This window comes from Microcaecilia unicolor, chromosome 9 (assembly GCF_901765095.1).
Source record: "Microcaecilia unicolor chromosome 9, aMicUni1.1, whole genome shotgun sequence".
In the NCBI taxonomy this organism is placed as follows: Eukaryota; Metazoa; Chordata; class Amphibia; order Gymnophiona; family Siphonopidae; genus Microcaecilia; species Microcaecilia unicolor.
In genome coordinates this window covers 164,303,679-164,316,907 of record NC_044039.1, presented here as the reverse complement: position 1 = coordinate 164,316,907, position 13,229 = coordinate 164,303,679, and the positions used below count along the sequence as shown (strand labels likewise).

The following is a 13,229-nucleotide window of genomic DNA, read 5'->3' as shown; positions in this document are numbered from 1 at the left end:
TTTTTTTCTAGCCTGTACTCAAATTCCAGGCCCCCTGCAACCAGTCTCAGAATCTATGAAAAGCAGAACTGGTGTGCAAAGCCTGGGCTCTTTCACTAGTACTTGGGGGGCAATGGGTCAGTTATAGCATGCAGTGGAAAAGGTGCTGGTACTCAGTACCCCCTGGAAAAAAGCTCTGCCCAAACCAAGTATCACTGTCCCCTTTTGGCTATTGTTAAATGGGAAAAGATGTATCAGGTTGTCCCTTCTTAATGCAAGCAAAGCTGCTATTTACCTACAGAAAAAGCATTGAAAATTAACCCCCCCCCCCCCAATGATATATTAATTGCGCATTTCGTATACCACCCTTCGGACAGTGCTAAACACAGCAGTTTACAAAACTAAATTAAGAAACTTAAAGGAAAGGAACTACAAATGCTGACAGGAAAGAGAGAGGACAGGAGAAAACGGAGAAAACAGTGCCAGATCTCCTGCGTGCAGTCTACCAGAGCACCCTGGAAAGCTTTAGAAAACAAGTGGGTTTTCAGCAAAGCCCTAAACTTCAGATATGACTGTTCTGAACATAGGGAAATGGGAAGTGCATTCCACAGAGTTTACAATACCAAATTAAGGGCCCTGTTTAGTAAGCCACGCTATAGGCGCGCTAGCACTTTTAGCGTGCTCTAAAAATTATCACGCGCTAACACTAGACACACCCATGGGTGTCTCTAGTGTTAACATGTGCTAATTTTTACCGCACGCTAAAAACGCTAGCGCACCTTAGTAAACAGGGCCCTAAATGTAAATCTGCCTTGTGATGTGTTAGAACACAGATTATACATATTTCCCCAGATTCTATAAACGTAGCCAATTTGTGCGTTCAAATTAATTGCTTAAAAGGCACTTATTAGAATTTGCGCAAGCAACTTTCTAAACATATTCTGTAAAGTTGTGCACGTATGTGCGGATCTCAAAGGAGGTTGTGGGCATGGTCATGGGCGTTTATAAAAATTATGCACACTGTTGTGGAATATGCCCAATCCATGCTTAAGTTAGATGCAGCCGTTTACACCAGGTTTTCGTTGGTGTAAATGATTGCGCCTAAGTTTTAATCATGGGAACAGGTGCTACATGTATTCTATAAACCGCACCTAACTTTAGGCGAGGTTTATAGAATAACGCTAAGCACATTTTTTTTCAGCACCGATTTTTTTTTGTAGGCGCCATTTATATAAGTTGGTCCAAATAGAGGGGAGGATAGGGATAGGGTAAGGGGATACAACGGTTAAAAGGTTGAAGGTTGTACTTATCATTCGGCAATTGCTGGGTTTGTATAGATATGCCTACTGTTATAACATGCAATGTTGGAAATGTTTGTCTTGATTATCTGTAAATCAATCGGCTGAGAAACGATTGGATCCTACGGGGACTTTCCGAGTTCAGACTCCTGGAGGAAAGTAGCAGTAAAGCCGATTCGATATGAGTGGGGGGTATAACGAGGGGGGGATTAGTGGGGGGATAGGGATAAATGGTATATATATATGGAAAGTATTGATGATGACTGTATGCACATGACTGTGATTGATATATCTGATGTGACTATTTTGCTGCTTGTCAAGGTGTTTGTTTTATTAGAATGTCATCAATAAAAAATTGTTGAAAGTTATATAAGTTGGTCCATTGTATTTGTAATTTGTATTTTAATCTGTTTTCTGAAACCTGTTTCTTAACAGTGCTTCCCTCATCAGATATTGTTTGTATATTCTCCTCTTCATATTTAATCATAGGTGGTAAGAGATCAAATATCCCATTGCACCGTCAAATTACGCCAAACCACCGGGCTGATGGAGTATTGCCTGGAAGTCATTAAAGAAAACGACCCCAGTGGTTTTCTTCAGGTCAGTATGTAATATAATGCCTTTGTATCACTCCATGGTGCATCCGTACCTTGAGTATTGCATTCAGTTCTGGTTGCCGTATCTCAAAAAAGATATAGCGGAATTAGAAAAGGTTCAAAGAAAAGCGACCACAATGATAAAGGGGATGGAACTCCTCTCGTATGAAGAAAGGCTAAAGAGGTTAGGGCTCTTCAGCTTGAAAAAGAGACGGATGAGGGGAGATATGATTGAGGTCTACAAAATCCTGAGTGGTGTAGAACGAGTAGAAGTAAATTGATTTTTTACTCATTCCAAAAGTACAAAGACTAGAGGACACTCGAGGAAGTTATATGGAAATACTTTTAAAACAAATAGGAAGAAATATTTTTTCATTCAATGAATAGTTAAGCTCTGGAACTCTTTGCCAGAGGATGTGGTAACAGCAGTTAGTGTATCTGGGTTTAAAAAAGGTTTGGACAAATTCCTGGAGGAAAGGTCCATAGTCTGCTATTGAGACAGACTTGGGAAGCAACTGCTTGCCCTGGGATTTGTAGTATGGAGTGTTGCCACGATTTGGGTTTCTGCCAGGTACTTGTGACCTGGCTTGGCTACTGTTTTGGAAAACAGGATACTGGGCTAGATGGACCATTGGTCTGACCCAGTATGGCTACTCTTATGTTCTTATATTCTAAAGCCTTTCAGCCAGAGATAGGGTGCAAGAGACCATGGGCATTCAATTCTCAAGCTGTTGGTACGCGGCCATAGTGTCATTGTGTTACAGGGTGGCATTATCCTAGCTTTAAATTTTACATACAGCAGGTTTTTGCTGCTGTATTTATATATTTATTTATTAGGCTTTATTTACCACCTTTTTAAAGAAAATTCACCCAAGTGGGTAATAAGCTGAACATAGGCAACAGACAATTACAAGAGTAAAAATATTCCGATAACAGTACATATTTATTTATTTATTAGGATTTATTTACCGCCTTTTTGAAGGAATTCACTCAAGGCGGTGTACAGTAAGAACAGATCAAACATGAGCAATAGACAATTAGAGCAGTAAAAATATTCGAACAGCAATACAAAGTATGGCATGGTATACTACTTTAATGCCTAAATAGGGACCACTGGTGAAATATTCTGATTTCTAAATAGGGACCACTGGTGAAATGACAACACAATATGTACTAGAACATTATAATTGGTAGTGAAGGGTAAGGCAAAGTTGTAACATATAGATGAGTAAGAAAGTAGGAAGAATTAGAAAGTAAGGTGATTGATTTGAAGAAAGTTGCACGTGAGGTCAGAGAGATGGTTAAATATTATCTCAGCTAGGGTAGGAGTGGATAAACATGTATGTGCAGCCCGAGTCACTCCTTGTGTGTGAGTGAGACTAACAGTTAGTTACTTCTTCCATTAATGGTCTGGTTGAAGAGCCAAGCTTTCACCTGCTTCCTGAAGTAGAGGTAGTCTTGTGTTAAGCGGAGCCTTTCAGGCAATGCATTCCAGAGTGTGGGGCTACATAGTATGGCATAGTATGCTACTTAAATTGTCTACACAATCAGGCTTATTTTCGAAAGGGATCGCTGGCGATCTTCCGACACAAATCGGGACATCGCCGACGATCTCCTGATCCCAGCCAAATCGGTATTATCGAAAGCCGATTTTGGCCAGCTTCAACTGCTGTTTCGTCACGGCGTGTTGGTAGGGTAGCGAAGACAGGGCGGGGCGTGTGTACGAGATGGCCGGCTTCGCCTTATAATGGAAAAAAAGAGGCCGGCTCGAACGAACATTTCGCCGGCCAGACTTGGCCCATTTATTTTTAGGACCAAGTTTGGAAAAAGTGCTCCAACTGACCAGATGACCATCGGAGGGAAGCGGGGATCACCTCCCTTTACTCCCCCAGTGGTCACCAACCCCCTCCCACCCAAAAAAAAAAACCTAAAACTTTTTTTGCCAGCCTGTATGCCAGCCTGAAATGTCATACCCAGCTCCTTGACAGCAGTATGCAGGTCCCTGGAGCAGTTTTTAGTGGGTGCAGTTCACTTTAGGCAGGTGGACCCAGGCCCATCCCCCCCCATACTTGTTCCACTTGTGGTGGTTAATGTAGAGCCCTCCAAAACCCCCCAAAACCCACTGTACCCACATGTAGGTGCCCCCCTTCACCCCTTAGGGCTATGGTAATGGTGTAGAGTTGTGGCGAGTGGGTTTTGGGGGGGGGGGGGTTTGGGGGGCTCAGCACACCAGGTAAGGATGCTATGCACTTGGAAGCTATTTTTTTTTTTTTTTTTTTGGGGGGGGGGGTTTAAGGGCCCCCTAGGGTGCCCGGTTGGTGTCCTGGCATGTGAGGGGGGCCAGTGCACTACAAATGCTGGCTCCTCCCATGGCCAAATGCCTTGCATTTCGCTTGGTTTGAGATGGCTGGGCCCGGTTTCCATTATGGATGAAAAACGAAGCCGGCCATCTCATATAAACCCGGCGATCCTTCTCTAGACCCGGCGAGCGATTTGGCCGGCGCCAAGCATATTTCGAAAATACGCTTGGCACCGCCCGCTTACAGCACCGGCCCCGAAGATGGCCGGCGCCATTCGATTATGCCCCTCAATATGCATCAAAACTGGACCATTCAGTGCTCTAATTTACTGCACAGATTGTTGTACTCGAATCACAGAAAGATTTGATTTTTTTCAGGCCAAACTTAGTGAATATCTGTGAAAGATTTTTTTTTTGTCAGCAATGGATGAAGAAGGCATAACTCTGATTGAAATTATAACCCCTTTTGCAGGATTCAGGGACCCGGGTTTGTTGTCCCTTTGCTAACCCCATTACAATCTTCTCATTAAAAGCCTAGTGTCTTGGAGTTGTTTGCATCCTAAGTGTATTGCAAATGGTCTTGTATGCAATTTGTGGCATTTGAGAATCTGCTGTTCCATACCATCAGATATCAGATGCGCTTATCCGAAGAGTCCACTTAACAGAGGACCAGTGGGGCAAAGGGACGCTCACTCCCAAAATGACCACAGACTTTGATTTAAACCTGGACAGCGCGCCTCTCTTGCAGACCATCCATCAACTGGACTTTGTTCAAATGAAAGGTAAGGCATTAACACTTTCTTGCATTGTTTTAGACCCTTGAAAAACCTAGGGCCCTGTTTACAAAGGCACGCTAGCGTTTTTAGCACACGCTAACCGTGTAGACGCCCATAGGAATATTATGATCATCTACACGGTTAGCACGTGCTAAAAACACTAGTGCACCTTTGTAAACAGGGCCTCTAGTTAGCCTAACAATAACAGAACATTTTCAAAGATTGCTTAACAACAGTGCCAAAATTCCTCTTCCCAAATTATCTCAGTCATTGTAATCCCATTCATTTCATCAATCAATCACCTCTTCTTTCAGCTCTGGTATTTGCATGATAAACTCAGTAATCACCTACAGATCCTAAATAAATAAATCAGCAAATGAATGAATGTGTTTGTATGTATATATGTTTCTATTCCATCAGTCCAAATGTCTGATTGCTGCTGTCTGTACTGTCTTTAACCCTCCTCACCCCTACTTGAGCTCAATGTAACCTGCCAAGCATTGAGTTTCACTTCACAGCATGTAAAGCATGCACTAACAAGAGTTTACTTCCTACTACAGTAAACCCTAATGACTTGCAAATTCTGCAAGTGTGTGCTGACAGATACCAACAGTGCATACCACTACAGTAATCTGGAACAGTCTGCTACATCAGGAGGAAAATGTCTCCCTTTCTCTCACTTCCTGAGAAGAGATTGGCTCATGCACTGATAATTATAATGGAGAAAAAAGGCCTGCTGGACTTCTACCCTCATCCGGACAAAACTTTCTTGGTGATCCAGTGGGCCCCAGACTCCCCCTGGCCTTCTTCCCCTAGCCAGCCACTCCCTTGGGGCTATCTGGTTTAGTAATTCATCCATTGTAGTATGTCCTTGCCATCAATAGGCCAGTCTTCAGGATAAGCAGAATATATTATTAGCTACAGTCTGTGAATATTTTGATATTTCAAATATATTCCTGTTGAACGTTCTGTAGGCCAGGTTTGTTTTCAACCCTGTGTGATTCACTTTGACCCCTAGCAAAGCATCCCGATGTGTCACTTGAAGGTCAGGCACCACCATTTTACAAGCTGGCAGTGATGAGAGAAGGATACCACTGGTGCCTCTATGGCCCAGATATTATTGATCCAGGGAGTCCTGCATCAAAAAACTGCTGCCGCACACATTGAAAGGATGGTACGGCACATGCAGCATTTTGAAATCACTTCTCCCTCTGGACCTGGCGGAACATACACGTCCTACGCTTGTTTTACAAGGGGACTCTACACTTGGCTAAGTCTGTTGTAAAATACTCTGGGAACTCTCCATGTCCCAATCTGGACATTTGAATTCCCCTTTCCACATACTTCTGGAAATAAGGCTCCACATCTATATATTTTACAGAGCCTCATTTGGCAGGGGTCCTCAAATCTAGTCTTGGAGGCCCACAACCAGGCCTGGTTTTTCAGGATTTCCACAATGAATATAGGTAATCAGTAGAAATAAAATAAAACATGGAAAAGAAAATAAGATGATACCTTTTTTATTAGACATAACTTAATACATTTCTTGATTAGCTTTTGAAGGTTGCCCTTCGTCAGATCGGAAATAAGCAAATGTGGTAGATGACAGTATAAAGAAGTGAAACATCAAAGCATTACAGTGATAGTCTAACAGGGTGTGGGTGGATAGGAGATATGCATGGGAACATCAAAGCATTTCAATGATAGTCTAACAGGATGGGGGTGGATAGGTGAGAGGAGGGTGACAAACAGAGCAATACAACTTTATGGTTTATAATGGGCGAGAAAAAACAGATCTTTGTTAAGTCCTGTCTGTTGGGATTCTCGGCGGCCATTTTGAATCTTGCCGAGACCGTCAGGAAGCAGTCAGGAGCACGGAGAGCAGCGCGATGGGCAGGAAAGAGGGGGCTCTTTCCTGCCCCGACGTCACTAGACCACCAGAGAACATGGCATCGCGTAAGTAGGGGACGGCGATCCAAAACTCGCTACCTTCGGACTATAAGACGCACCCCCCATTTTCCTCCCAAATTTTTGGGGAAAAAAGTGCGTCTTATAGTCCGAAAAATACGGTAGATCTTGAGGACTGGATTTGAGGACCCCTGTCATATGGTATCCTCACCCCAGGCCATAGAGCGTTGATCTCTCTTAACTTTCCAAAGCAGGTTGTAAATTCCAGCACACTTTGTGTTACTGAGTATCTGTGAAAAACAGATGTTTTTTTTTTCCAGTATTCATCACATTGAAATTATAACCCCCCTCTAATTAATATAATTTCTGGTGTACAATTTGTTACACTCTGATATGTCCCTGTTAGATCTAATTAATTTTGGAAGAGTAGGAATGTGTGAAAGCTTTGGGAGTAATTTCACACCTGTCAGGGGCTTTGGGCAGTGATGGAATGCTAAGTGGATCCAATGTTAGTGGCGGAGAAGAGGCTGAACTCCTGGCGCTGCTTGCGTTTGCTGCTCAAATGTCAATTATGTTTCATATATTCGTTCATAGTGTTCCCCGCCGGAGAATTTTTCTTAAACTTCTGATTAGTTAGTAATTTACAGTGAACTATATCTTGGCAGTTTGTCATGGAAAAGGCAACTTGTTCCCAGCATACACCAAGGAAGGTTTTAATTCAGTGAAAGTAACATATCGCTGCCAAACCACAACCATTAAAGCTGTTGGAGGGCAGTGCCTGTTAGGACATGTGATAAACACATTTCCTTTAGATATTGAAGCCCAATGTGTGTCGCTACATACATGTAACAAGTGTTTCCTTAACATTGCATGTACTGTGGTCCTTCCCTAGAGCACGGGAAGCTGAAACGAGAGAATCTACAGAAACCAAGGCTTCAGAGAGAGACAGAGTAGCCGAAGAGCTGGGTGCTATTCGTGTCGGCATTCTCCAAGGATACACACTGTATTGTCAATTAGGATTTCATTTTTTAAAATGCCACTTTCTCATCCATTGTGTAAGCCCTTCTTGGTAACACTGGCAAGGACATCTCTGAGTCTGATACTAGGAGAAAGTGAATTTGAAGACAAAAGAACTGAAAAATCACAGAATTTGAGGCTTGGGGTGTGGGGATGAAATTGGCAATTTAAAAAGTAGCATTGCAAATAACCAACTCCTCCCTCTCCCTCCCAAAAAGCATCAGGGATGTCAAATCTTGCCTCCTAGAGGGATTGCAGGAAGATCTTTGCAGAAGGGAACCTGGCAGTTTCTTGCTTGGACTGCCAGGGAGTGGTTTGTGTGAGGAAAGTGGACACACCTAGAGCCTAGAGGGGATCCACATGTGCCCAGCACTTGGGAGAAAAGTTGCCCAAGAACCTCTTACCTTGTGGAAATGCTGCCCAGATTAGCTGCCAAGTAACTTCTGATTGCCAGAACTGGCCTAAAGGCAGATAAGAGAGTATCCCATTTTGTTTAGCTTTAGAGATTACAGTGTTATTCATGAGTCAGCATTTCATTGTTTACTTTCTTATACACATGAATTTTTTTTTTGTTTCTAGTTGAGATACAGATTTGCAAGATGAACTGATTAATAAGGGCAGAATTTCTTTCAGAATTATTTTCTTTCCTTTTATAAATATTTGTACAGTGAATGATACTAGTTTACTACAAGCAGACATAAAAGACACACATTTTTAAAAAGGGAAATAATTGCCTCTGAGAGGGAGGAGAGGGCATGATCCGGAAAGCTTAAACCAGGGGATTAAAGGTAGGAATGAGGAAGGGCACCTCCAGCTAACTAAAGCTGCAAGGAATGTAAGAAAAAGCCTGGTAGAGGAGAGGAGGTGGGGGACCTCAGCCTGGCACCCACTGATTAATGTTTAAAGGACCACCATTGGCTACCAGTACCCTACCAAATTCTGTATAAAATCCTTTCAGAGCTTTTTGTATCAGACTGCCCCCTACCTTTCTTCCCTTCCTGCACTCTGTGTTCTTTAAATGATCACTGGATGGTCCTCCCAAGTCCAAGATAGAGGCCCTACATGAGCAAATAAGACATAGTTCCTTTTGCTTCAGAGCCTTAGCCCTTTGGAATAGCCTTCCTTTGCAAATTTGGAGTGAATTTTCCTGGGTCTGTTTTAAATCTGCCAGTAAAACTTGGCTTTTCAAATAAGCCTTTAGTGCATCTGTATGACTAGGGTCTCTGGCTACATCTGTCTTTTTACTCCCTCTCTTTTCCTTACCTTCCTCCCCCCCCCCCCCCCCCCCCCCCCGCACTCCAACCATATGAATGCCCTATTCTATGTTTCATAGGTAATCAATAGAAATAAAATAAAACATGGAAAATTTAATAAGATGATATCTTTTTTATTGGACATAACTTAGTACATTTCTTGATTAGCTTTCGAAGGTTGCCCTTCTTCGTCAGATCGGAAATAAGCAAATGTGGTAGATGACAGTATATATAAGTGAAACATCAAAGCATTTCATTGAAATCTAACAGGGTGGGTGGGGGGTGAATAGGAGATATGCATGGGAACATCAAAGCATTTCAGTGATAGTCTAACAGGATGGGGGTGGATAGGTGAGAGGAGGGTGACAAACAGAGCAATACAACTTTATGGTTCATAATGGGCTAGAAAACCCAGATCCTTGTTAAGTCCTGTCTGTTGGGTGTCAAAATAGTCAATCACTCTGACTTCAAAGGTCTTACATTCCTGTATTGTTTTAAAGTTACTTTTCAGGATTCTTACCATGAAATCACTGGTACAGTGTTCTGGTTTGTGAAGCTATCATCTTATTTTCTTTTCCATGTTTTATTTTATTTCTATTGATTACCTTTAAAAGTGGACTAACATGGCTACCACACCTCTCTACTATGTATCATAGAAATTGTATTTTCTTTATTAGTCTGTACACATCAAAGGCCGATGATCAGTTCCCCACATTGTTCTGAAACAGTGCCCTAAAAATAGTGCCGGAAGAGCGTAGGGAATTAACTCTCCAATGATCAACGCTAATAACATGCAAATTTAAGCATGTTATTAGAGTTGATCATCCGGCGAAAGTGCAGGAGGTCCGGGCTGTCAAAAGCCCAGACCTGTCAAACACAGGAACAGCCCCCTGGAAAAGCAAGGCCCTGGTGGCCTAGGTGCCTCCCAAGCCCCACTCCCCCTTGGACAGCCCTCCTACCCCCCCCCCCCCCCCCACGCCCAAAACACAATCCATGGTGGCCCAAGTGGGCTGCCAAACCCGATCCCCACTCACCCTGATGGTCTAGCGATCCCCTCTGCCCCCCCCCATACCTCATTATAGGAGGAGGGCGCAGCACTCCATCCTCTTCCAGCGCTGCCTTCAAAATGGCAGTGCCCTGCCCAGTGCATCCTGGGGTGCACTGGGCAGGGCGCCACCATTTTGTAGGCAGCACTGGAAGAGGATGGATTTCTGCTCCCTCCTCCTACAACAAGGTACAGGAGGCGGGCGGGGACCGCTAGACCACCAGGGCAGGTGGGGATCGGGTTTGGCAGCCCACTTGGACCACCAGAGATTTTGTTTTGGGTGTGGGAGGGGGGGTGGAGATGCACCGGACCTGCAGCCCCCCCTCATCGCTGTCCCAGAGTGGGCACTAACAATGGCGGGGGTCCAATGGACTCCCAGGACAAAGTGGCAGCCCAAGCTGCCTGACTCTGGTGGGAGGGAGTGTGGGGGTGGGAACAGAGCCTTAACCCTAATGCCAGCTGAACTGACGTAGAGTTAAGGCACTATTCTGCCTCTATGATCAGAGCACTACACTCTGATCATAGGGGCTGAATACCGCAGAGCTCCACACTCTCACACCGGACGCCTTTTGATCACGGGCACTGTGTAAATGTGAGCGCTAGTCCAGTGCTAGTGGCCTCTAGCGCCTGCATTAATTGTTGATCATCTGGGCCTCAGTTCTGCCTGTCAGTTGTAGCAGTATAGCAAAACTGAATAGAGAATAAAACTAATAAAGTTTTCTGCCATTCTAAACAGGAAACAGAGGACAGATGTAAATGTCAGTTAATAGGTGGAATCTTTCACATGCTCATCTTCCAATGTGGTATATATCATTCAGTGTAAAAAATGTAACGAAGGATGCTATATTGGAGAAACAGGCCAGATGCTTAAGACAAGATTTAATTTACATAGACATAACATGAAGAAAGCTGGTGCCAGTCAGGTTCCCACCCCTGTGGGCCAGCACTTTACAAGACCAGGACGCTGCACCAGTGATTTCACAGTAAGAATCCTGAAAGGTAACTTTAAAACAATACAGGAACTTAAGACCTTTGAAGTCAGAATGATTGAATATTTTGACACCCAACAGACAGGACTTAACAAGGATCTGGGTTTTCTTGCCCTTTATAAACCATAAAGTTGTATTTCTCTGTTTATCACCCTCCTCTCACCTACCCACCCCCATCCTGTTAGACTATCAATGAAATGCTTTGATGTCCCCATGCATACCTCCTACCCACCCCCACCCTGCTAGACTGTCATTGTAATGCTTGGATGTTTCACTTATATATACTATCAGCTATCACATTTGCTTATTTCCGATCTGAAGTAGAAGGGCAACCTTCGAAAGCTAATCAAGAAACGTATTAAGTTATGTCCAATAAAAAAGGTATCATCTTATTTTCTTTTCCATGTTTTATTTTGTTTGGTTAACTCTTAGATGGATAAAATTATCCTGATAGTAACTTTTAGCCCTGCCCCTGAACCTTTGTGATAAAATTTGGCTATACATCAACTCACACAGATAAAATTTATTTATTAACTAGTAGTAGGTTTTAAAAGGCAAGTGCTTAGGAGATTCACAACCGAAGCTGGCTGAGGAACTGCTTTGGAGTATCGACCTGAATGTGTGGTGTGGCCTATGTGCCAGAGATGTGCCTCTGCAAGTCACCCAGATTCTGTCAGAAGACTGTTCCCCATTTCTCATTTCTGAACTTGAATTCAGTTATCCACCTGAGATCTCAGCAGCCACTGCAGAACATATAACACAGTTAACAATGCCAAATCGGATGGTGTAAAATTATAAAATGCCTTATATGTAAGGGCCAATACTTTAAACTCCACAAAATAACGAACCAGGTGCTCACATATTATCCATGGAGAGCTATTCTATAAAGGATCTTACTTCCTTGAAGGAATAGATTTTTCGCCAATTCTGGAACCTTTTTGGAACACATTAACTGAGGTGGCTCTTAAAATAATAATAATAATCTAGCATTTATATTCCGCTTAACCAAACTGAGTTCTAAGTGGGTTACAATAAAAGTAAAAGAAGAGCAATCAAATAAGATTAGATTCTAGACATACTACAATAAAAATAAAAGAAAAACAGTTAATTTAAAATCACACTTGAAAATCGTATTTATGACTCACCCTCTGAGACATCAGTTAGAAAATATCCTACAAGATCAACTTAAAGATATTTTTGGAATATCTATGTTTTTGTAACATGTTGAAATTGCTTATAATCTGTAATATTTCTAATCTCTGACATTAAAATAATTTTACATAGATTATTTATTCTATGCTGAATAATCAGGCTATTTAAGTAGGGTGGGGGGTATTAGTTGCAATCTGAGGGTTAAAACTGAGTAGTTTACGTGTTTATCTTTGTTAATGGTCATTGTGGAAGTGTTATTTTAGTATTGGAAATGGTGTGTGTGTGTGTGACCATTTTACTTTTCTAACAAAATTATTTGGAACATTTTTTTTCACATAACAGAACTGTTTAAAATCTCTCTGCAGTTGATAAAAGTTCCTAAACTGCAGTCACCAAGGTGCGGTGGGGAGGAGTTAGGCATGAATCACCTTTTGGATATGAGTGGGGAAGCCAAGTAGTCAGATAGGGAGGCATCAATATTCAAAAACAGGCTAAGTGGGAAAGGTAACTGGCTTCATCCCTGGTTATCTTTACAACAGATATTCAGCCCTCATTTGCCATGCGGTTGTGTAGCTAAACATTTGGCCAAACCTGCCCATTCCAAATGTATGTGTGGAGATTTAGGGCAGCTGATTCTTCAGCCATGGTTACTCGGTTAAATTTAGATGCTTACCTACCATGTAAATTTGAAGGGGTGCCCCTTGGAGGTTTACCTGGCTTCCTTTATGCAGCTTACGATTTTAACCACAGGAAACGTAGCCAGTTTAAAAGGCTAAAGTTTTACATGAGTAGATTTACTTTTGTAGATTTTCCATAAATGGATTTCTGAAGAATGAAAAGATGGATGATAAATAATTGTGTAATTGTTTTTAATTAAAGTAAATCTTATTTTTAGTTGAACACATAACATGCCAGCC

The 13,229-nt window shown here is 42.4% G+C and overlaps 1 protein-coding gene across 3 annotated transcripts in view; it reads left to right on the top strand.

The window, feature by feature from the left end:
* The window catches only part of TRIM9 (tripartite motif containing 9), a 137,102-nt gene that overhangs the window by 82,862 nt on the left and 41,011 nt on the right, over positions 1-13,229 (top strand). For all 3 annotated transcript variants that reach the window (XM_030214502.1, XM_030214501.1, XM_030214500.1), the window contains exons 4-5: positions 1,767-1,877; positions 4,801-4,954. In XM_030214502.1, coding sequence (XP_030070362.1) covers positions 1,767-1,877; positions 4,801-4,954 — 265 coding nt within the window. The remainder of the gene's footprint in view (positions 1-1,766; positions 1,878-4,800; positions 4,955-13,229) is intronic.